At 39.7% G+C, this 24,733-nt stretch overlaps 1 protein-coding gene across 2 annotated transcripts in view; it reads right to left on the bottom strand.

The window, feature by feature from the left end:
• Positions 1 to 24,038, bottom strand: part of MATN2 (matrilin 2) — a 74,237-nt gene extending 50,199 nt beyond the window's left edge. For both annotated transcript variants that reach the window (XM_062570486.1, XM_062570485.1), the window contains exons 1-3: positions 23,953 to 24,038; positions 15,364 to 15,531; positions 1,513 to 2,082 (exon numbers count right to left, since the gene is read on the bottom strand). In XM_062570486.1, the coding sequence (XP_062426470.1) occupies positions 1,513 to 2,082; positions 15,364 to 15,517 (724 nt within the window). In that variant the 5' untranslated portion in view covers positions 15,518 to 15,531; positions 23,953 to 24,038. The remainder of the gene's footprint in view (positions 1 to 1,512; positions 2,083 to 15,363; positions 15,532 to 23,952) is intronic.
• Between the last annotated feature and the right edge of the window lie 695 nt (positions 24,039 to 24,733).

Consider the following 24,733-nt stretch of genomic DNA (forward strand, 5'->3'; position numbering starts at 1 on the left):
TTTAGTCCTTGAAGCTGAAATCCATAGGATGCTAACAGCTTAAATTTTTTGTTGAATCTGGGCCCGGGCTTTAAAGCACTTTTTTGAGACCTCACCTTCAATTCCTGAAACAGCAAATATTGTGGAGGCATTCTCTGAGAAGAGGAGACAGCAACAATCCTTGTCACTTCCATACTCCTCCATCTGGAAGGGGTGATGGCTCTATTAAGGCTCATGTGTATTTGGATTAACAGTGAGCTATACAACTCTAATACATTTACTGGACACTGCCTAGCTGGAGAAATAAGCTTGTTATCCAGAGTAAATAGTACTTGTACTGGATTAATTTCTAAAATGCAATTAAAAATTTCAATAAAATGAACATTTGCTGTTTGTTCCATGTAGACTCCCAATCTGCATTTAGTTTACTCCTTCTTTGTTTTTAAACGTATCTTACTATGCCAGCTAATAATATGTCAAGGAAGAAACATGAAAAAATCTATTATCTGATGAATGTCTGTGATGGTATTTTGTGCTGATGCAGTTCAGCTGGAGCCCTGTTGCTCTTTGAAACAATTTTGGAAAGACCAAGTAAGGAAAATTCTCCAGAATACCCTGACAATAAGCCCTAGTTCTTTTCTGGCAAAAACACCCTTAAGGACGAGTGAGCATTTGATCTCACCATGCATTCCTTTTCTGGTCTCTGCTGAAAATGCCTGATTTTCAAGCCAAATTTGTATGAAAATCTTTCATATTTATCTGAGGAAAAATGAAAATAAAATAATATATTTAAAATACAGATTGGAATAGATCTTCTCCATTAGTTTAATGAATGAGGTACGCAACAAGATTTTTAAAGGGTAATTTCTTATCAGGTAATTACACATGGAGGAAATTTCTCTCTTGGAAAGTAGTATCTACTAAAGTATTATTTAGTTTACTGTATGAATGAATAATATCATGGTAAAAGCTTTTTCTAACTTTTTGATCTTAAAATGGAAAGAATAAAAAAGCTACCAAGTCTCTGTCTCACTTCCAGTCACAAGGCATTTTCAGGGATAAGAATTTATATAAAATTATTACTTAAGCTTTGGAAGAGGAATCCCATTAACTCCATGGGATTTTTTTTAGCCGAAAGACCATAATGTTTATCAGTTTAAAGTGTTAGTACTAAGGGAAAACATATTTAAAATCAATAGATGAAATAACTTATCTAATATTTAAATGGCAAAGGGTTGTAATTTCATTGCTATTACGCAATGAATAGGAAAATCCTCATATGTATATTTGTCTCACTGCTTATGACCACTAGGAATTAGATCACATTTTATGGCAGTCAGCAATAGAATTAGCTTGTTCCCATATGTATGATTACTATTCTGAATGTTCTCTGGCTAGTCTCCCTTTTAAAAACGTGTATATTCTAACAGATCAGGTTTCATATTAAAAAAAAAAAAGTTTAGTGACAGCCCACAATGTTTTTCTGTGTTTTACTTTCACCTGTGCATTCAAATTTGCAGACAAATGCCTTACCACAAATCTTTGTCTGGAAGGCAGAGGTCAGTGTTTCAATCTGACTGAAATTAGCAACTAGGAACACATGCTCTTCATGTGGCTCACTCCCAATGGACTTCAGCGTGTTCATATCCACTCTTCCCACTCCAATGGCAAAAATCAGGATTCCCGAGTCACGAGCTTTAGCAGCAATCTCTGCCACCGGATCCTGAGGTCTTCCATCTGTCACTATCATGATAATTCGGGGCACGTTCTGGTTCAGAGGTCGAGCTCCTTCTGACTCTGAAAACGCGATGTTCACTGCGTACTGAATAGCCAGTCCAGTCATGGTGCCGGTTGCCAGGTACATCATTCTCTTCACTGCTCTCTCTATATCCTGCTTCCTCCTGAACGTCTTCAAAGAGAACTCGTGTTTGACCGTGCTGCCGTACTGAATCAGGCCTACCCGGGTGGCGTCAGGACTGATGTCCAGGAACTGCAAGATGGTTAAAATGAACTCCTTCACTTTTTCAAAGTCATACGGACGGACGCTGCGAGAGCTGTCAATGATGAAGACAAGGTCCAGACGTTTCTTGTTGCAAGTATGCTCTGGAAGGCAAGATGCAAACAAAAATACTTCACAAGAATTTTGAAATGCAATGCAGATCAGGTTGACCTAAAGTCTCAAATGTGTTCTCTGAATGAACACACTGACAAGTGTTGGCAAAATATAGGAAAAATAGGAGATGCTAGAATTAAGACTACTTGAACAATCTGAATTTGGTCTCTGGGGAATAACCAGAGTTGCCAGCTACATGATCAGTATACTATTTTTTTCCACAAGCTCAGTGCCCAAAACGGGTAATCCCAATGGAACAAGCAGGTATCTATTCTATACCATACTCAGTTTTGTCAGTTGCTGATGTTGTGACCTTATGCCTTAAATACCCCAGGCAGGATGGAACCACCCTCTGAATCACCTAGTTAGTATTTTAGTGAGCTGCACTCTATGTCTTTTGTTATGGTGCTTGAGAATTTAGAAATCTTAATGGGATAACGCTCTGATGAGACAAGGTGGTATTAGTCCTCCATTATAGATAGGGAACAGAACATGAGAGTTTCAGGTCAAAAGCATCTGTTAACTGCAGTGACTGACCTGAGATGTGAAGGGACTGATTCTTCAGGGAACTTGGCATTCAACAGCACTTCATATGTACAAAGTACAGTTCTCAATGACGTCAGCTGCAGCTGTGAGTGCTCTGCACTTCTGCAAATCAAACCCCATGATTTCAGACACATAATTAATGGCCATCTGGGAAAAGTCTAGTCTATGGAACTATCTCAGCATTAAATAGAAATCCTGTGGTTGCATCAGAGATACAATCCAGTTGTTTGCAGTAGCATTTTATCTGACCAAAAGACTACTCTTCCTGAAATTTTCTGTTTCACTCATTCAGCACAGTCTATTTTCTCCAACAGCCAGTGAAGCAGAAATACTGCAGAGTATGTCTATATCTGACTGCTGTACAGATGACCAGACTGAGCTATCATGCAAAAGTCAGGGCTACCAACTACACTGCAAGCTTTATGGGACTTCGGGGACATTCTCTGGCTTTTATTCAGCATCCTTTAGGATTTTATAACAACCTGAAGAATACTTGATGTAGATACGAATTGCACAGAGATAATGGATATGATCTGGCTGTTCATTAGCTCTTCCTATACAGAAAGCTAGTACACAGCAGGCTTACACCAAAGAAGGGGTGGAAATCATGGAAAGCCATGGAAACACTTGCCACAGAAGGGAAAAGTAGTAAAAGTTTTAAAAGACTTTAAAGAGCTTAAAAGCAGACTGGTGAAAAGAAATCAGATGAGGTTTACTAGACACATTAAAGACTGCTTCAGATTAGAAAATTCTTAATCCGCAAAAGTGTGGTGACTGGTGGAATACCCATAGGACATTTTGCCTTGTTCTTATACTTCTTCCCTATGCATCCACTTTTAACTGCTGTCAGAAACAGGATACTGGGTTAGACAGACCTATGGCTTCAATCAATACATCTGTTCTTATGTTCTTAAATTTCTGTACCTATGAATAAAACTGTGTGGTAGATAGTTGTCTGTCTGCTAGGCTAGAAAGATTAAAGACAGCAAGAATACTCATCAGACTGCAATATCATCTTCATCTTATGAAGCTGAGATGCCCTTAACCAATAAACTCCTTTTCTACCTAGTTCAATTGCCAGAGCACTATCATCCATCTTATACACTGAATGAAGGAGCTGCCCTGTGGAAAAAGTAGTATTTGATCATATAATTAAAGGTCATATCATACTGCACAACTACAAGTGGGCCAATTAAAGGCTCAATTGGAACAACATCTGTCTGTAGGCGAGCCTTTGTATGAGTTCACTTCTGAGCTGCTGATGAATGCTAACCATGTATTTCTGCCAGTGAGAGGGCTGAGAAAGATGCCTATTTTCACTTGTTACTCAGAGGCCTCTTTCACAGATTACCAAGAACCTTTGTGGGCATAGAATAAAAATGCTCTTTGATGACAATAAAATGACTGCTTGGATTTATTCATGTGCAGTCTACAGCATGGCTTTATTTGTAAGCGTATGAACATGCTCGGGTTGCTTATTCTTTCAAAATCAGAGGATGCTGAATGTAAGCCAAACTGAGCAGAAGCAAAATTCCAATTCTAATGGGATACGGATATCCTGATGCATTAAATATTTTCCATCTTATTATCTTATTGATGTATATATATGATTATTATTTATTTTTAATAATATAACATGAACTACTATAGCATAATTATAATACAGAGATATCACTGAGATATGATTTATGTCAGTAAGGCAAGGGAAAATAAAAATAATTATAAAAAAAAGTCTGAGAACATATATGTGCATTTAAGGGATAGACAGTGGAGGGAGAGCTGTAAAATGGGAAAATGTAAAAGGGTATTTTATTCCCTGTAAAAAACAAGTCAAAACTAAAACTGTGTTGAATCCTTTTGAATTTTAGGGTGGATTTTTAATTTGAATATAAATATTTGGATCCCAGTCTGAACTCAGTTCCTCATTTTGAAGACAGCCATGAATCTTGCTGAGAAAAAACCTGCAGAGCATTAGTGGCTGATTCTAACAGAAACACCCCTTCTTGTGCTAAATTACTTAAGAAGGAATATATGAATCTGAATGTAATATTTCAGAACTATTTTTACTGGAAAAACTTTATAGAAATATCAAACATTTGCAAATTAAAAACATTAAAAATCTTTGTCTTCAGAAGAGACTATAGTGTGTTGGTGATGAGGTGAGTATTTTGCAATTATATTGTAATTATTAAAATTAATGTAGTTGAGCTAGGTTCAGAGAAAAATAAAATATTACCGTTTTACTAACCAGAACTCCAACTACATTTAAGCAACAAACTTTCTCACAACTTTGGCAAATATCTTCAAATCCAAAAGCAATTCCCTTCCACTGTTCTTATGAAAAGTCACATATTCCTAGGATCTGGAAATTGGAAAGATTTGTTAAACCATACGGCTACTTCTAAGTCAGCATAGATTTTTGTATTGTGAACACAAATGTTTAAAAAAAAAAAAAAAAATCAGAGCATGACTTACATTATCCAAAGTCATGACAGGAACGGCAAGGCAAGAAAAGATTAATGCTTTATTCAAGATTTTCTCTTCCTTCAACATCCAGTTTCTATTTTTATTTTCTCTGTTCTCCATAAACTTCCTTCTGCCTTGAACCACCACTTTGGCTTTGATCAAGTGCACATGCTTGACTTTGCACACCCATCCAGGGTCGGCACTGGCTGAGGAGCCTCCCCAGCTCCAGGGGGAAATCTGGGGCTTTGCAGCCCACTCTGAGTCAGATGCAGCAACTGCTGCAGCTCTCCTTTCTCTCCGCAAATGTGGAGCAGAAAGGCATCCCCAGGACTTCTTCACTTTCTCAACTTGGTCTAGAGGAGAGGGAAACTGCAGCTTTCTTCAAGTTCTCTAACTTTCCATAAGCAGGCCTGGGATAAAGGGCAAAGGGGGAGAGAGCTGGCTGGCTCTTTTTCATAAAATGGGAGGCAGCAGCAAAAGGGCTGCTGAACAGCTCTTTCTCCTTCATACTTATGAAAATGTCAGTGGATGGACTCTCTTCTTTTCTTCTACATCCAAACTCCTCTTGTCTCTTCAGGGAAGCTGGGAGATGTCAGGGCACTGTCAGCTCCTCCATAAGAAGCAGAGAAATGGCTAAATAAGTTATAGCAGGAAAGCCTTCTCCTAGATAAGTCTGAATCCATGAGCGCCATAAAATCCCAGCAGAGAATAATACCAATCTAGACCTTTATCTGTGCATCCTCCAGTTTCACTCATCCCTGTGCTCTCACAGCTGTAAGTAAGAGGATTCTTGACACTCATCTCAGCTTTGCCTGTCAGTGAAATTTCACCACTGCCTTAAAGAAATACAAGCGAGCACAACTGTCTTGAAGATCTGAGACTGTGCCTGTTCCCTCTCACCTTATTTCTAGCTCTTGCTACAATGCCTTAATATGCTATGCAGTACCTTCCTTTCATGCTGTTCCTGTTCAAAAGCTATCAGTAATTCTAAAGCTTTATTTTAGTGGTAACCAAAGCAGGGTCAGGGAGTTTTCCTGGGCATTGGAATTTAATCCTCTACACTGTTAATATCATTGGAACAGTCCCTGGTATTGTTTGGCCTATGATTGATTACTAACATTTTTTTCAAACAATACTCAGGCATGATATGGGAAGAAGTATGAACAACGGACTTGTTACAGTAGACTGTGTGTATGCAACCGCTCCGGAAGCTAAATGTATTCTACCGTATAGAAACTCACCATTTTATACCATTGATCTCAGTGCCAGAGAGCAGTCCAAGAAACAGGCTAAGCTCAGAGGCTAGCTGGCCTGTATCCGCAGGATTAAATTCATCTTTCTGCTAAAATAGAGTGACTGTATGCAACCTGCTTATTGGGAATAATCCCTGGCCCACTGTAATCCCTGCATCATGCCTGCGGATTGCCTGAAGATGGCTGGTCACTGTGGGACAAAGACGGCTCTGGGAATTTAGCAGTAACAATAATGATGAAGTTCTAGTGCCCAAGAATGTCCCCTGGTACTATTTAATTTATCAGTATAGACATAACCTCAAATATTTCCATTTTGACAGTCACACTGAAACATTCAAAAGACCCAAGTTTTAGTTGATGATTTCTTAAAAGTTTTTGCAAGCCAGCTCCCTTCAAAAGGTCTGTTATTTAGCTCTTAAAAATGAGATATTTTTTATTGTTGTCCTACACCTTTATGTCTCCTTAAAGCATTTTGCAATATGCATATTAATTACTTGGTTACTATCCTAATTTATGAGAATGGATAATTGTTAGGGAGGCAATTGCTGCATACAAAGCAAAATCAAGTTAGTTCAGTTTGGTAAATACTATAGTAATGTTAAGATATTTAGACAATGAAAAAGCCTTTTATAACAAGTATATACTAGTTCCATTTTTACGATACAATTTAGGCAAGAAGGAAGGATGAGATCAGTTAAGAAAAAACGAGATCATAGAAAAATTGCTGCCTGAATAGGAAATGCAATGATGACAATTTTAAGACTCAATATATTGTCTTTCTTAACTCACTCCAAACTGCATGACCTATAACATTGCCAGTAAAAACACCAAGTTTACTTTTACATTTTATCTTTATTTGAGTAATGGAACAAAAGCTTTCACTTGGAATTAAATAGTAAAGGAGAAAACTATTCTCACAGTTAGCATACTATAAAACTTTTTAATTTTCTCTTCTTTCTTTGCCATTTCCTTATTTCATTTTTCCTCTAGCCCTCAACATTTCTTATTGCTTCTCTTTTCTTTACAATTTCTTTGTTTATAAATCTTGGTATAAATCATATCAAATTTGTTTCAAAAAGTACAAGTTGCTGGGTACCAAAAAATTGTTCTTAAAGTCTAGAATTCTGTGTTTCCCTTACTAAGTATCCAGTCACAAAGATTGGGTTTGACAGGTTTGACAGGTTCTCAGACATTTCCAGAAAGACTTATCCATTCAGCAAAAAAGAGTTTGATCTTCTTGAAAACAATATTCAGAATTGCCATTCATTCATAGATACACTGAAAGTGAAACACTGTGATGGGAAGGAATGATGTATGTACGCAATACCTAGAAACATCTAGGAACATTTAGTAGCTTCATTTGCAACGATCAGACGTGAGGTACCTTGTATTTAATATAACATTGTTTCTGTTTAGAAACGCTAGTTGCTAGGATTAAATGGATTAAATGAAGAATAACAACAATTCTGAGCACTTCTTGGTTCTAGTGAGACATTTTGCACAAGTTTACTTCCTCCCACCTTTTCTCTTTCCTCATTCTAATTCCAAGATGAGTGAATGGCGGTATAGTGCAGTTCTGATATGTTTCCTCACACAGTGCCTGAAGAAGATGTTAGAAGCTGTTCAGTACCCCTTTTCTGGCATGCATACCTTCTGCACTTGGTGGTGCGCTTGTACAGCAAGTACAAGTATTGACTACACCTCTTGCCAGCTCCGGGACAGACCCTCGGTCCAAAACCTGTCCCCATAGTTCCTGGTTGTGTCGCTAAGCCATTCCCCAGAGGCCTCACTGGCCTCTGTCCTTAATCCACGGATTCATTATGAGTTTGTCAGTTCACCTATTACTCCTTAAAATATCTTCATCTAGGAATATGCTTCAGACATTTCTTTATTGTCTCTGACAAAAACTTTTCTGAACTTCCAAAATTTCTGTGAGTATTATACAACTATAGGCTCTTGTCTACTGACTTCCATTTCCTGCTACATGAGAAAGCTCCATTATCAGTCACCGTGGGAAGGTCCATTACCTTATTCTCATTTTACCTCATTTCTATTCCTTACCTGTTATCTCTTCCAAGATACTGAGGCTTTTTAATTCCAGAGCCCTCAGACTGACTCCTAATAGTTCTCCAGTTCTTTATTGAAATTAGTGCTGCCTCTGGCATGGAGCTAAAGTATGTTTTAGGGATAGTCTCAGATTTCCTTGTTCTTGCATATTTCAGCTGTTCTGAAACGGAAACTGTTGAGGCTCCTGGTAGGCATCAAGCCTGCTCCCACAGCCAGAAGGACTGGCGTGGGGGCACGGGTTGCTTTCCCTTGTAGGCAGGGAATGCCAGGATGGAGAGACAAAGCATCCTGGTAGGACCATGTCAGTGCCTGCTCCAGGCCTGACTACACCGACATTGACCCACCGCTTCCTATCAGAAATAAATATCATGTTTCTCAGCTGAAAGTAGCTCATTATGTAAAAGACAATGAATGGACAATGATGAAGATCTGAAACTTCTGTCTTGCCTCAGCTACCTGGGGCACTCTTCCAGTGACATGGAAATGATTAGAGAGGTGAAGTTTCAAAAAATCCTATCAATGCTTTTTTTTAAGCTGCAAATGTCTTTGTTTATGGAGAAAGCTGTTAGCAACCTCAACATTACTCATCGATCAGCTGACTTGAAACCTATCCATTGGTAACAGCTTAAGCACTAAACGTTTTTCCTGAATATTTTCAGAAATGGCATCATGGGATAGTGCCACATAGCATTTTCCCTTACTCCCCCAAACTGATGGGACATTATATCCACTAGAATACTGAATTAGTCCTATTATTTCCCCAGCACTTAAATAAGTAGATAGTCCTTTCTAGCTTCCAAAGAAATTTAAAGAACTTGTCCCTCTTCTCCCAAAGTAGTGACTGGTTACCCATCCATGCCTTTACAATGAGCCATTTCTTAGGTTATGCAAATGTTGTTTCCATGTTTTCCAAGATAATTTTGCACATAGGTGCTCTTTTAATTACTAAGCTCAAGTACTGACAATGGAGCCAAAAACCTTACACTTCAGAACACTCAACGTTCTTTTTCTGGCTTCACCTTCCTTCAAGATGAAACATGCAGAAGAAGCTTTGTGCTTTGTAAGAATATACACATAGAGAATGGAGTTTGTAATTTTACTCAGTGCATTATTGTCAAGAAAAACTCTTTTTTGAACAGGAACAATATTTCACAGTAACAGCTATAACCAACAATTTCAGGAATACAAAGAGCATTTTCAGGTTAGTATATAACTGGTAACTTTTTCTGTAGCAACAGTTATTCTTTCCTCTGTGTGGGAAACTCAAAAAAACAAAAAAAACAAAGAAAAAAAGGGAAAGGAAAAATAACAGAAAAAAGAAATAAAGAAAATTAATAATAATAATGATAAATTGAAAATAATAAATAAATGAAAAAAGAAAAGAAAGGCTTTGTTGGACAAAATACTCATATATCATATCAAAGAAATAATATAGAAATTTTCTTGTGCTGCTAGAAAAATAATGACAACCCACACAACATCAGTTACTGAATTGCGCTTTAAGACAGACATGAACAATGCTATTTTGATGCATGACTTGATAATTAATTATAAAATCTAAGTACAACAGTTGGTGAGTGTAAAGATATCATGCAGAGAAAAAATTGCCAAGACCAAAATCCAACCTTTTTGATCTCCATGATAGTTGGCTTCAGATATATGCACTCAGAATAGGACACAAATTCCTGAAGCCTGTCATGGTCCCACCTAGCCAGCACAGCTTATTAGTCCTGCTTAAGAGATAAGAGCTTCTACAGCAAACAACTGACAAGGCAGGGATGTGGTTGGCATTCAAATCTTGCCTTTTTGGACTCACTGTCGGGTTGAGAAGGCACAGTCTTCACCATGAACCAGACTACCAGGCCTGAGAGCCATAGAGAGAGGGTCTACCACTGCCAACAAGAACTGGAAGCCTAATAGAGCAGAGCACTCCGGGAAACTGCGACCCTCCTGCCAATGCTGCAGATCCCATACAGGTAGGCGACAACTATGGCAGGGAAGGGGCTTATAGCTGAGATGTTAAGATGAAAGTTGAAGTTTGAATGGGACACCTCTCAGCTACTGAGACCACGGTTACTGGAAAGCAAAGCACATAATTTCTAACATTCCCTTAAGGCACAATTACTATAAAATGCATTGACAGCTATCTCAGAGGGAAGAAACACACGATTTCATGGACTGTAAAGTTCTTTACTCTCTCTCTTTCCAAATATAACACATCCATATTTATATGGCAATTTTATATTTTGATTAGCAGCAATCTAAATTGAAATGTGCTTGATTATGTTCATAAAAGTTCGGCTACTTTTATTAGAAAAAGATTTTGGTTATATTTTAGTTGATTAGGTTATATTCACAAGGTGTAAAGCTTCTTCTTGCCTATACCTACTGTCTGGAGTAGTTTAGGTCTCCCCAGAAGAAATACCACCATAGTATGTCAAATGCATAATGTAGTTATCATGATACAATGCAAGTTTCAGCTGCAATGAAGCATCACAGTTTGGAGTCATTTTAATCTTTTTTTTCCCCTCTTTCATTTGTGACTAACATTTAACCTAGAGTAAATTAATCTGATAATTTTCTTGAGGCCTAAAGTTACATACACACAAGTTTAAGAATTAGGTTGGGTATATGAATTTTTCCAATAATTTTAACTGATTGTAATCAGTACTCTGCATACTTTCTATACTTCCCTTCATTTTATTAGTGGAATCACATACATTTAACTGAGAGATAAATCACTACATACTTATCTGCAAAATGTAATTCAGCACAGACAGGGACACTAGAGTTTAGCAGCAGCTTCTACTGAACAGAGTCCAAGTACATTTCCTTCTTGGCCTCCTCTCTCCTCTCTGTTTCAACTTTGTGCAGTATCTGTTAATCCCTTGTAGTTTTTTTCTTCTGGTGTCACGTACTATCCGAAAGAATGCTCCCTAAATTAGCTTTTTCCTCACATAAAGAGCTATTCTCAGAAACAGGTAGGTGCACAATTTATGCTCCTAAGGAACAGAAGGAATATTACTGCCTAGAATATGGTTCCACAGCTTATTCAATTACACATATGCATTTGCTTCAGAGCGCTTGAAAGAAATACACCTTTGTGACAGGAAACACGCCCCCAGTTTATAAGAACAGTCTTTGTCAAAGAAAATAAACCCCTTCCAATCTTGCAGGTCTTGCAACAATGCTCAGATTTTGGTTTGGTTTGTTTTACAATAGAAGATTAAGATGCAGGAGGGCATAGGTCTCAAATCCCCTCCTTCCCCTCGACACACATAAGCAAGCAAGCAACATCAGGAAATAGGTAGGGAAAAGGCACACCTGGCAAGGTCACTCCTGAACTCATAATCTGCTGAAAGGTGCTGCAGACCTCTGACTACCGCCTCGAGACCACAATATGGGTGGAAATTGCCATTCTGGACAGCAGATACAAATCTTGATCAGTCTATTAACAGCGCAGGAGTCCAAAACTACGTGGTTGTTGTACTGACCTTTACCTGTCTCAGTTGCACATGAAGGGAATTAGCTAATATAATAGACATTATCTGATCTTTAAAAGCATGTAGGCAAGTTTTTTTCCATTAGTGTTTTTCTTTCTAGTGTTCAAAAAGCAATGCTAAGCTAAAACATGCTTTCACTGATCTGTGTGTAATCTAACAGAGCAGCCGTACGCAGCAGGAACAGTGACTTCATCAGAGAGCAAAGTAAAAACTCTTTGGAGCTCAAATAAAATCTTTGAAAGAGAAGATTCTAAAACAAAAGATTAATTTTCTTCAAGATATGAGACCAAAGATCCAACATTCAGGATCCAATTGCTGATGAGAGAAAAAAGACAGGTTTTTGTAGCAGAGGGCAGTCTCCCTCTTCCCTTAAAAGTGATACAAACATTTACATTAAAACAATATTTTACAGCAATATAAAGCATACATGCTGTGACTACTACAAATACACATGTATTTCCTATTTCTAAACCTACCAGACAAGCTACAACTAAACTGCTGCAAGAAAAAACTAACTTGGTAATGAATTTGATTATATCTGGCACAATTGACAGTTTTAAATATCTGAAGTTTGCTTCAGTGTTTAAAGAAAGAAAAGCTAGAAATGAACCCAATTCAAAGCAGTTTAGCGTGCAGGAGCTACATAGAGAGAATTCCAAGAACATTATGTCTTATTGACCCTTGCATACAAGATTTAACAGGAATTATTAGGAATTGTAAACATAATTTTAAATAATAATAAGCAATGCAAAGAACTTCAAAATGAAAACAACACACACTGACATTTAGACAAGACAGTGTAGCTCATTACTTCTGATAGCTTTCTTAAAACATATGATTTATTAGACCTTATAAGATAATTAACAAATCTAAGAAATATCAGCACTTGCCTGCAAAAAAATAAATCCTCCCAAAGCTGGATCCCAAATACCTGTATCTATATTTTGACAATGCCACAGGATTTTTTGTCTGTTACATTTTGCTTAATTACACTGTACGTTTCCTGAGGAGAAGTCCTTTACTTCTGTACACGGCCACTATTAGTATTTTACCAGTAAATATCTATATCATAGCAGTGTTCTTGGTTTTCAAATAGGTAAAATAAAGAAAAAATGAACAAAATTATTTTAATGTTATTAAGAGTTACATAGCATTATCCTTCATTTTAGTCCTAAAAGCATAGGGACCTCCACCCTTGCATTGTTATTGCTCTTCTAGGTATTTGTTGGCTCTTTGCAGCTTCATTGCTCACTCTTGCCTGCCAACCAAGTCTCTCCAAAACAGTAGTAATTGTCATTACTAACACTACTATTTATAATTTACATATGCTGTAGAATAGGACAGGTTCTGCTCCCCGTAAAATTGCTATAAATCTTGAGTGATTTTATTATTTCAATAGAACTGATATCATTGAGATCACAATTTGGGTCAATTCTTTCTCGTATCATTTACAATAACTGGTGGTGAAAAATATAGCTTTCCAGCAGAATGGCATGTATTTTACCCATTCTGTTCTTTACAGAGAGGCACATTTTAACCATGCCACTATTTATATGCAACTGCTGAATTTGAAGCAGGTGACCTAATTCATTACAACAGAATGCAATGCCCAGTCTGACTAAAAGCTGCCACGTATTTTTACGGGCTAGACCAGAAAATGTCTCAAGTTTCTTGCACTATTTAATGTCTTGAAAAGTTCTTTTTCTGTCAGTGTTGCCAGAATTATTTGCATCCTGCACATACCAAACTGAATAGGGAGCCAGAATTTTCCAAAAGCAGAGAGCACAGAATTGCTTGACTTTTGAAAGAAGGAAGAAATAAATTAGTCAATACATTTTGATTTATATTGAGTGCTAATATTTTTAATATATTCTGCAGTGTTTAGAATATGAAAATGTGAGTATAAAAGCAATTAAAAATTGTAAGCAAAAAAGACAAACTTGGAAATACGACACCTTTTAGTTTCTCTACGTGACACAGTACTGTTGCATTCATTTTGTAGGGATATAGGTAGTTCTTTTCTTGAAGTAATAAATCACTTGGTATATTTGCTGGGGACCTTAAAATTTACAGGAGGATGCTATTTAATCTCATTTTTAAATCTGGATTTTAGAAAAAGGCTGGCCCAGGAAGGCATGAACGTAGGTGTCTCTCTTAACTTCTGCTGTTCCACACCCATGCTTTTTGCAGGCTAAGATCTCCAGAGCAGCAGCTTTTAGCCTGCATCCACAAAACACTGAGTGTCTCAAGACTGTGTCTATTGGTCATGAGAAAGACAAATAAAAAAAGGAAACCTGTTGTCATTCAGCTTAAATTTGTTCTACAAGAATTGAAAACAACCAATTTTAAGTTAATAAAAACACAGACTGTGAATGGTACTCCATGTATTTTGACATGTTTAAAGGCTGGCTTTGTAAATGTTGTTTGGAGAAGAGTTTCACACTGATAAAACCTGGTGCTCCCTCTCTCTGCCACCTCTTCTCCCATATTCTGGCTTTGTTTCTTCTCCGTTTTTCTTCCCAGTACATCTTCTGCAGGACACTCCACAATGCTCATGATCACCTAGATTAGGTGACCTTTATGGGCAGGTAGGTCACATAACATCTCCCAGGGCTGGAGAGAGTTATCTGATCAGATCTACTGTTAATGTGTATCATGAATCCCTAGCCATGTCCAAAGACCCCAACCATGCAAGGTTTTCATATTCCAAATTTTTCATTTAATCACTCTATTATTCTAAAAAAATGAGCAAAGGAAAATGATTCTAAGTCATGAACTGTCAGCAGATGAAAAAGTTGACCAGAAAACTGCCCGATGAAGTAAAGCAATGATCAACAGGAGAGATGAACCTTATATTTTCAAAATATGACAGCCACAAGTTAACTGCCATCCCTGTCCTCTGATTTTTGGCACAATAGGAAAAATCATTATAAAGAAAATTAATCTGACAAAATGAAGAGATTAGTACTTAGCAGTATAACGAGAAGATCCATTTCCTTAGCTGCTGATTTAATTAGCTCCAGTTCAGTCATCTTTACACACACCACATACATATGGCTGTAACCTGCTGGATGGGGAAAACATAGCTTTGATACGGACCAAAATTTATTTTCTCTAAGCAGTGAAAATAAGGTCTTTTTTTTTCAGTGCAGCAATCCTGTAGCAAATATTTATTTTATAACAGTCAGATAAAGTAGATCTAGTACCCCAAAAGGAAACACCTTCTTTCAACAACTGCTAGCCTGCCTACAAACTGTATCTCATTCCTGCCTGCAAACGACAATGTCCTTTTTATTATAAACTAACTGAGTCAAGATTTGGCCAGCTGCTCAGACCTTTATCATTTGTATCTGAGATGGCTTTTGATGGCGTTTTCCTCTCTCTCTCTCTCTCTCTCTCTCTCTCTCTCTCTCTCTTTTTCCCCCACATAACTTACCAAGCAGAGCTTGTGAGTTAACATCCCGTCTTTGTGTGAAATGTGCTCCAGGAAGATCTCTTCCCATGACTGAGCCAGTCAAAAGCAGAGTGTGTCCCAACAGCAGAAAGAAACATGCACTCATTTTCTTCATTTTCAGGAAAGAGAGGGACATTCAAGGATGCAAAACTGCATAAAGGAAAGAAAGAGATAAGCTCTCTGGTTACACAAGAAGATACACTGCAACTACTCAGTTGCATTGCCTCCCTCCCATCACATACAAACATGCAGGTGTACTGGCATGGAATAATACTTACATCTTCAAGAAAGAAGATTTACACAGCAGAGTAGCAGTTAGGAGACCCTGCAGAGTCTTTATGCATATTGACAATTAAATTCATAGTTAACAATTTAAATGTATCCAGTCTCACAATCATTCTTAAGAATCAAGAATACTTAAAGCAAAAAAGGGACTTTTTCCGGTGAGCCTTTCAGCATAAACAGGTTTAAGGAGGACACAAATATATTTTCATCATTCTACTCAGCCCTCTGTGTGTTGTGCATTTTTTCAGAAACTTAATGATCCTAGCAGTCTGAGACACACCTTCTCCAGAAAACTTTGGAGAAGAAAACAAGAGAGAAGGGAATACACTCCAGAACCAGCAGCTTTTAGTGTGAACTGGGAACAGCTCATGCTTCATTATTCAGAAGAGTGTCCAGGGTTGCTAACATGGAGATAACAGTGCAAAATGAAGGGATCTTTTTTATTCAAAGAGAAAACTCTTGAAGACTCGTAATGAACATAACCTAGCCATACATTAAGGAGAAGTTTTTTCATACAAAAGAAAAAAATAACTGGCAAGATTCCTAGACCAAGAGATGACTCACATCCAGAGGTTTATTAAGGCACCAGCAAAAGCCATGGCTGACCCTGCCCACAACCAGAAAGCTATCACGGTCATGCTAAATACTCATCTTTTGGCCAGGTTCCCTATCCATGGGCTTCCTCAGCTATTCCTTCTACTTTCCCCCAAAATTTCATTGTTGTGGGTCATGAAGAGCCACTCGAAGGAGCTAGATTCAGCCTTGGAGTTGGTGATACAATGAATCTGGATCAAGAGCTCTCCCAGGCATGCAAGAAGATGGGTAAAACTAACTATGCTGAGCGTTTCCAGCATTTGAGTCAGAAACAGATGGACACTGCAGACAGCGTACACCATCAAAAACGGGGCAGCCTTTTGCTAAAGGCAACAGTTGTTACTGGGGCAGTCTACCACTGAAAGCTACTCTCAGGTTGTTCCACACTTCTCAGGACATCAGCAACAAACTCCGAGCTCTGCAAGGGGCTTTCCCTTCTCTCTGGCCTGTTCCTTCTACATACAGAAGGCAAATGGGCCTCAAGGGTCTAGCACCAGCATTTTAGAAGTGTAGAAGCTAGGCTCAGAGAACTAAGGGGTGTAAATAAGTATTTCTCATAATTATCTGCAAGGCTGTCATAGGAATCATGCATGAATAGCTCTCACGAAAGGGTCATCTGGCCTGGTTATCCATGGCATCACTCATCTCTCCTTCCCATGCCTCCAAAACAGCTGTGGAGATTGGGTTAATCTCTAAATAAAGCCATTTTACCTACTCCTGCTGGTACACTAACGAAGAACCAAATACACTATGGCAGACCATCTTCACAACGCATCATTGAACCACCAAATAGGAGCACATTGCCAAAGAAAACTGTAGGAAGTGACTCAGGACAGTTCTACTAATTCTACAAAGCACCCCATACCAGATACTCTTATATTCTGCCATTTAGCCTACTTTATAATTTTGCAGCAATTTTTAATATTTAACAGTAATTTCACATTCACTAGACACAACTTCTCAAGCAACTTGAGAAATAAGGGGAGAAAAAGCTTTTTCTGTTGTGATTTTAAATATTTGAATTCTACTACAAAAAGTTTATATAACATGCAAATATCATAAATTAGCTAAACAAATAAACCAAAACATCTAAGCAATCATTCATCTGATGTCACTGAATTCTGAAATATATTAAAGAAGTACGGGTAAATTTTCAATTTTGCATGATTTCACTAGTCACTTTTGAAAAGTAAGGGATACTAAAGAAACAGAAGAATTGAAAAAAATGTCTAGTTTTCTGGGTTTTTTGTTTTTATTTTTTTTAATGCAAACTTTACATAACTTCTACTGTTTAATAATATCTCATTTTGGAAACCTTATATCCTTAGATGTCAATACTTTTACCAGCCTAATAACTGGAACATAAGCATACATACAGCTCCACCAAAAGCCATGCACAGCTAAGAAAACAAACAATAAATCACTTATTATCCACATCCTCCTACCTCAAAAAAGTGATTTAAAGTAGTTTCAAAATACAGAGGAAAGCTTTAATTCTCTCGTATTACAAATTCTGATATACAAGATTATTTTTCAAAAAAAAAGTTAAATTCAATCATCTTCAATAAGAAAAACAACACGCTCTTGAAGCCAAAAGATGTGTATTTGAGAAAAGGCACCACAGAGCCAAGCTTTTCTTCATTTTCCACCTTTTCACACACACTGAAAGTTCCTGTACTGTTCTCCTGAGGTGGTGAGAGGCTGGCCTTATATTCTTTGCTCTAGTTCCAGGTACATATTTGCATCTACTGCTCCTTGCATTTTTAAATGGCCAGTCTGCATTGTGGCTGCAGGGCTTCCACATAGACAGTCCTCCTACAATCCCTTTTTTATTTTCTGGATCTTCTGCAAGGTTCCCTGTCTTCATTCTGGAAACTGGATGCTGTTTGTTGCACCACATTTGGTATTTAGCACCTCATTTTCCTAGCAGCATAAGCCAGGCTCCTGGCACCACCCTTAGTGGCTGTGCATTGCTCGCTAACCCTTGCTCTACCAAGCTCAAAACATATTCCCCATGCACTAAAGTTATAAAATATTTTAGTGGATAATTGGAGAATATATTTCAGGCACTTTAATTCCAGCTGTCACTGCAGGGATATTCATCATTATACTACCAGGAGCAATTCACCTGGGCAGACCCATGACCAAGTTGTTGTGTGGCAAACATCCCAAACACCTCAAGAGCAAAGAGCACCCACAAGTGCAGCAACATTTGGGGCTCAACCACCAAACAAGAGCACAATGCCAAAGGAAACTCCAGTTTCAAGCTCCAGTTCTTCATTTATTTAATCACAGAAAGAAGATGAAGAGGGCCCCATGCAGGGCTTTCAGGGCAACCTGACAGCAGGCAGCACAGCACAGTGCTCTGCTGGACATGCCTGCAGTATCTGTAGCCATCTCGAAGAAGTCTGATGTAGAAGAGGATAAATTTCCTAGAATATGGCAAGTGAATATATGGCAATTTCAGGCTTCCCTTGCTTTCCTGACTGCTAATAAAGGGAAAAATGAAAATATGCTAAGCAAGAGATAAAGATTTCCTTCGCATTTCCTTATCAATTTCACCTGTGTTTACTTAGCTATATACCCACACAATCAAGTGATTTTTCTGATGCACTGTAATGGATTTTTAATTTTCAGGAAATGTAGTTTAAGAATATTCAAAAAAGGAATTGTGACTTTATCTTTAAAGTATATATTTCCTTCACTGGACATTTGTCCACATTAAAGGTCAAGAGAAGTCTGCTCTAGCCTTTCAAATATCTTTTCTTGGAAACTTTCTTAAAAGGGATTGATGGCTGTGTTTTGACAGAGACATGACTGAATATTCAGTGCCAGCGGTGACAAATCAATGACCTTCTTCATCACATGGTGTGTATTATTCAGATTTGTCCCTTTTCCTGTGATAGCTTTAAATAATGGCAGAGGATAAGAGATGCTCTGTGGTGCATGCTGAAGTCAGCATCCTTCTGGATCTTACGCCACTCTGGGAAGTAATCAATGCCTACAGATTTGTTGGTAAGCAAGAATTCTAACTGGTCGGTTAAGCTAAGCCTTGCTATTTCACTGCCGAAATTCGTTAGGGCTCTCTGTTTTCATGAACTTTTTTTTTTTTTTTTTTTTTTTTTTTTTTTTTTGCATAAAACACTTGAAAACCATCAGCACTCAGAAAATTTCTTTCATGTAAAATTGGGAAACCCTTCCTCTGGCCTGGAACACCACCACTTTTCCATTCGGGTACCTTAAAAATGTACCTGTCTTTTCTGTGCAGCTCAGGATGAAAGATAAATTGGAAAACTAGGGTAGTAAAATGCTTCAGCTTATGCCTCCCACCCATCTGGATGGTCTCCTTTGTCACCTTGCCATACAAATTCCTTTACGAGTGCTAATTCAGATCCACAAATTCTGTGGACCCCAGCCTCTTCACCTTCCTCAGGTGCTACCAGAGCTGGCAGAAGGCATTAAAAGCATGGTTCTCAGCAGTTCACCATCTTTAGTGACTACAGATGACATCCCATCTCTCAGGCCTTACACAGTTTCTCATCCAAGTGGGAAGGAAAACACTGTAGAGGCTGCCTTCAGCTTTCTTCAAGTGACAATTAAAACAGACAGCCCTTTATTTTCTGTAAGCTGCCAGCATATATAACTTCCATGTTCTTAAGTTATAAGGATCATAAATGTATACAAATGAAAACATTCTGGAGTTCTTTCAGTACTCCTCATTATCCACTCATTTTTAAGGTAACAGGAAACTGCAATTAAATTCAAAGAACCGAAGTTAAAGAAACTGCAAGTGATTTATGTAAATCAATAAAATCATAGTCCATGTTCCCAAAATAACAAGCACAGTTAGTTACATTTAAGCTGATATCTACTTTGGAAAAACTATCAGCTCTTACTATATTCAAGCTATAAAATATTCCATTCTCAATCCCATCATTTCAAAAGTTAAAAAAAGAGAAAGACAGGAGGCACTTTAAAGCCCTGTTAATTATCATTTGGAACATTTTCCAAGGTATTTCACTATCCACAAGCCAGCACATGCATTACTAATCTATTACTCATCAAAATCACTGTGTGTGGTAGGGGTGTAAGGACATAGAGTAATAATAATTTCATCCATCTCTCTCTGGACCAAGTTGCTGATACAGGAATTTTCCAGCTCTGAAAAATTACTATAGAGTCCATCATAGCCCAGAATCTATTCCATTTGAAAATATCTGCCCCTAGCTCTGCCAGTGTTGTGCAGGAGCCACTGGGCACAACTGGGAGAATGGCATTTAGAGCTTTAACAAGAAGCACCATCTTGCCGTCATCCTTACAAAAGACCATTCAAGTGGCATCTCATTTCTATCAAAGATAATTGGATTTTCTCTGTGATGTCCTTGTTGCACAAGCAGGCTGTCTGGTTGCATTAGGCTCAGCAGAAGAGGACAGGTAGAACTCTCCTAAATTCATGGTTATCAAATGCATCTCACTGATGTGGCCAAATCATTAAGAGGGAACATCAAATCAGAAAGGTTGCAGATGCTCCATGTATATAAATTCCTCATCTTCTCCAAACCCTGGTGGTAGGTACGTTTTGCAGAGATATGCATGAAGCTATTCTTTATCAATCTAAAATAACAAGTTCCCAGAGAGCAAGAGTAATCCAAAATCTGCAGTGGATTTAAGACCAGAAGTTGTGTATTTCAGCACAAGAAGACTGGGACTAATCCTTCACTTAATTCATGAAGGTCCATGAAGATCATCCTGACATGGAAGCTCTGGGGCCATCGATCGCTGTTTTGTGTCTACAAAAGGGCACAATCCCAGCACGTGATGGCAATTTGCCTGCTCCAGACCTGCCTATATATAGGGTACAAGATGGCAGCCACAAATTCAGAGTCTTCCAGATTGGTTTCACATGTTCACATGCTGTCCTTGTCTAGCATCTGTCCCTTCCTCAGTAGCTAGGAGGACCTCCACGATCTCTCTGAATGCCAGATGCCCCTGCATTGTATAGCAGTGGAAAGAAACTCCATCAGTAAACTCATTCTGATTGCTACTACAAATGCCTAAGACTGAGTTGTGTTTTGGATTAGTAAAATCACACATGACAGCAGACTGAAATAATTTGCAGCACGGAAAAGTGAATGAAAGACCTGAAATGCACTATAGACCACTTCCTAGAAGGGAGGTGAATAAGGTTATGCATTCAGCCAATTACTTCCACAAACTCAGCACTGTGAATACTTTTAAGTAGAGTGTGGCTGAAGGCACTGCAGCATACATGAGGGCAACCACACGCTGGAGCCTATTAGAAAAGCACTGTGAATAGTGGGAGAACAGCTTGCCTATTCAGGCATGGCAGCCAGCTACGCGCACACAGGCCGTGGTGGGTATACATACCAAAATATAAAATGTATCAGAGAAAGCAAAGAGTAGCGCTCCAATTCCACTTTAAGTGCTATTGTGAGATGTAAATACCAGAGTAGCACTTCTTCACAATTGGCTCAGTTACCTTAGGAGCTTAGAGAGAAAGATTGTACTATATTTTGTTTAAGATGTATATTGACATGTATAAATTAATTTTCTGTACTTCTGATGCAATAAAGAACATTAATGAATCTATAGTTATTTCTAAATAATTTGTCTAAATCCCACATCAAGTTCTTGATATCACTGTGGCAAAACTAATAACTAATAAATCATAGAATCATAGAATAATTAGGTCAGAAGGGACCTCTGGAGGTCATCATGTCCAACCTCTGTGCAAAACAGAAGTTAATGATTACTTCAGTAATTTCAGAAACTTACTATACAGAAGGTAACAGTGATGTTGTAGCATCCATAGTACAGCTTAGTCTGCATACTTTCCAGCAGTCAGACACCAAGATTTAACAGCAAGAACTCTTGTTTTATGACAGTATCCATCTCCCTGTTATGATTTTCTTCAGTTGCCGCTTGGACAACAGACCTTTTCATTAACTTGTTCTTTTCGGGCAAACTCATTTGCACTTTCTGGTTATGAGTATGATCTAAACATCAGAGTTTCCACAAAGTTCCCAGAAGCATAGCATGGCAAAACTGAGAAACTTTGCTTTTACCAGTCTGAGTAGGTATTATATATTAAAGCACATACTATGTGACATACAATACGTATTTGGGTTGTTTACTTTTGTCTCTGTACCTTAGTACAGTTGCAAACTATAACAGAGTGCTACTAATTGCAAACAGAAAGCTTTTAAAAAAAAAAAAAAAAAAAAAAAGAAAGAAAAAGAAAAAAGAAAAAGGTGCAGTACTTCTAAAATGTATTTGAAAACCCATACTGATCCCAGAGCAGTAAAACAACAATTCACTCTGGTAGAACAGTAATTTGGAGATATAAATCACTGCACTCCAAATACTCGTTGCTCATAATGAAAACACAATTTATCAATATAAAAAGGAGCACACTATAAAAAGGAGCTTGTTTATGATGTTCAAATTATAATTAAATAGCAGAGGTTGGTGTTTCACTCTCCCACGGAGACAGTCTATAAGTCATGTAAGAGACTTAGATCTGATTGCCCTTCTGCTAGTTTTCATGAACTGACCTAAAATATCTTTTACAAATACAGTTAGGTTCCAGTTCATAAGCACTGGAGCATATGTTGGTTTGTTCGTGAGAAGTCCCAGTGAAGTCAATGGGAAAATTCACATAATTAAGTGTGTGAATACTGTGTGCAGAATTTAGGATCTTAGTTGCAGTCCATGTAACTGGACTGTACATCTTCTTAAGATATAAAATAAATCAAATTTAATTTGATGAATATATTTAGAATTAAATTAATAAAGAGTACATTAAGACAAGTTTAAAAATCTGGAGTTCAGAGCTGACACCTCTATAGAAGTAGTGTATCACTCAAAAGTGATTTTGGTATCAAGAGGTTCAGGATCTTGTGGAAGTGATGGCCCCAAAAGAAAACCCAAGCATTCAGGAAGCATCATGTAAGTCAGCAGGCTGCATTCTCCCCTCTGAGCCAACACCAACCCACCGTCAAGCATAATGTCAGTCTGACACTGAAAGCACTTTCTGAAGCAGGAATATCTGGTCTTTAAGGATCCCACAGCAATCTTCATACGATTAAGGGGCACCGTCTAGCTCGGGTTTGCAGGCAGGGTAAGTACGCTGCACGCAGCGAACCGCCTCCGCTCCCTGGAGCCCCGGCGACCGCGCTGCGCTGCCGCAGCCCGCGGGGCTCCGCTGGCCACCCTCGCGGAAGGATGCCCCTCGCTAACGGCCGGCTCCGCTCGCCCGCTGGCTCAGAACTAACTCGTGTTTCTCCCCTCACAGCGCGCACGCTGCCGCACGAGTTACAGGCGGAGGGGAGGAGGCAGGCGGGTCCCTCAGCCCGGAACGGTCCCGAGGGAAGCGCGACCGCTCTCCCACGGCCGAAACGCGAGCAGCCGAGCGCCCCACGCCGCGCGGGGTGCGGCCCCGGCCCCCGCGCGGCCCCCGCTGCCCGCTCCCCGCCGGGGCCGCCCGCCAGCGCCGCCGCCCCCGCGCCCGCCCCGCTCCCCGGGGGCGCAGCGCTCGGCCCGCGCCGCGCCCCGCGCTGCCCCCGGCGGCCGGGCCCCGCGCCGCAGCGCTCCGCGCCCCGCGCACCGCCTCCGCGCGGCCGGCGGCCAGGCAGCGGCGGGCGCGAAGGCGGGCGGCAGAGGCGGCCCTACCTGCGCGGCTGGCGGCGGCCGCGGCGCTCCGCTCCCCTGCGCTCCGCTCCGCGGCCGGCGGCGAGGGCGGCAGCGCCTCCGCCCCCTCCCGCCGCGCGGCCCGCACAGCGCCCCCCCGCCGCCGGCCCCCGGGAGCGCCGGGCTGAGGGGAGCCGCCGCCTCCGCCGCGAGGGAGGGGCGGCCCGCCGCGGGGCCAGGCCGGCTCCTCTCCCCGCGGCTCCGGGGGGCAGCCGCGAGCGGCCCCGCTCCTCCTCCCGCTCCTCCCCGCCCGCGGGGGGCGCGGGCTGCCGGGGGGGGCGCGTGCTCCTTCCCCGCCCGGCGCACCCCGCCGTGGGCTAGGTGGAAAAAGCCGCGTGTGCGATTTGTATCAGCGCGATTTTATTCTGTAAGAAGAAGAGAAATGTTTCGCTTCATTCCAAAGCTGTAGTCACTTCTGTTTTCTGAAAAAAGAAGAAAAAAAAAACCCGATGGTAGAAGCAGTTCCAAATGGCGAAGGCGAGCCAGGTTAGCCACCGCTTCCGACAAGAAAGCGACAAACTTGCTAAGCTCTGCAAATTCAGGTTACAAGAATGCGTCCTGCATAAAGCATTGGCGATTCAGAGACAGGCAGTTGGTGCTTTCTCGTCTTACTCAAATGGTGAGCAAACGCTGGAAATCAGCAGAGCTCATTCTGGTGATTCTTCTCCATGGTTCCTGCCCTATTCAAGGCGTTTTCTTCGCAGATCTTTAAAGTTTATGATTTAAATTTGTAATTTATTTAATACAGTATCAGAAGTTCTGT

The sequence above is a fragment of the Rhea pennata genome, chromosome 2, assembly GCF_028389875.1.
Source record: "Rhea pennata isolate bPtePen1 chromosome 2, bPtePen1.pri, whole genome shotgun sequence".
Classification (NCBI taxonomy): Eukaryota; Metazoa; Chordata; class Aves; order Rheiformes; family Rheidae; genus Rhea; species Rhea pennata.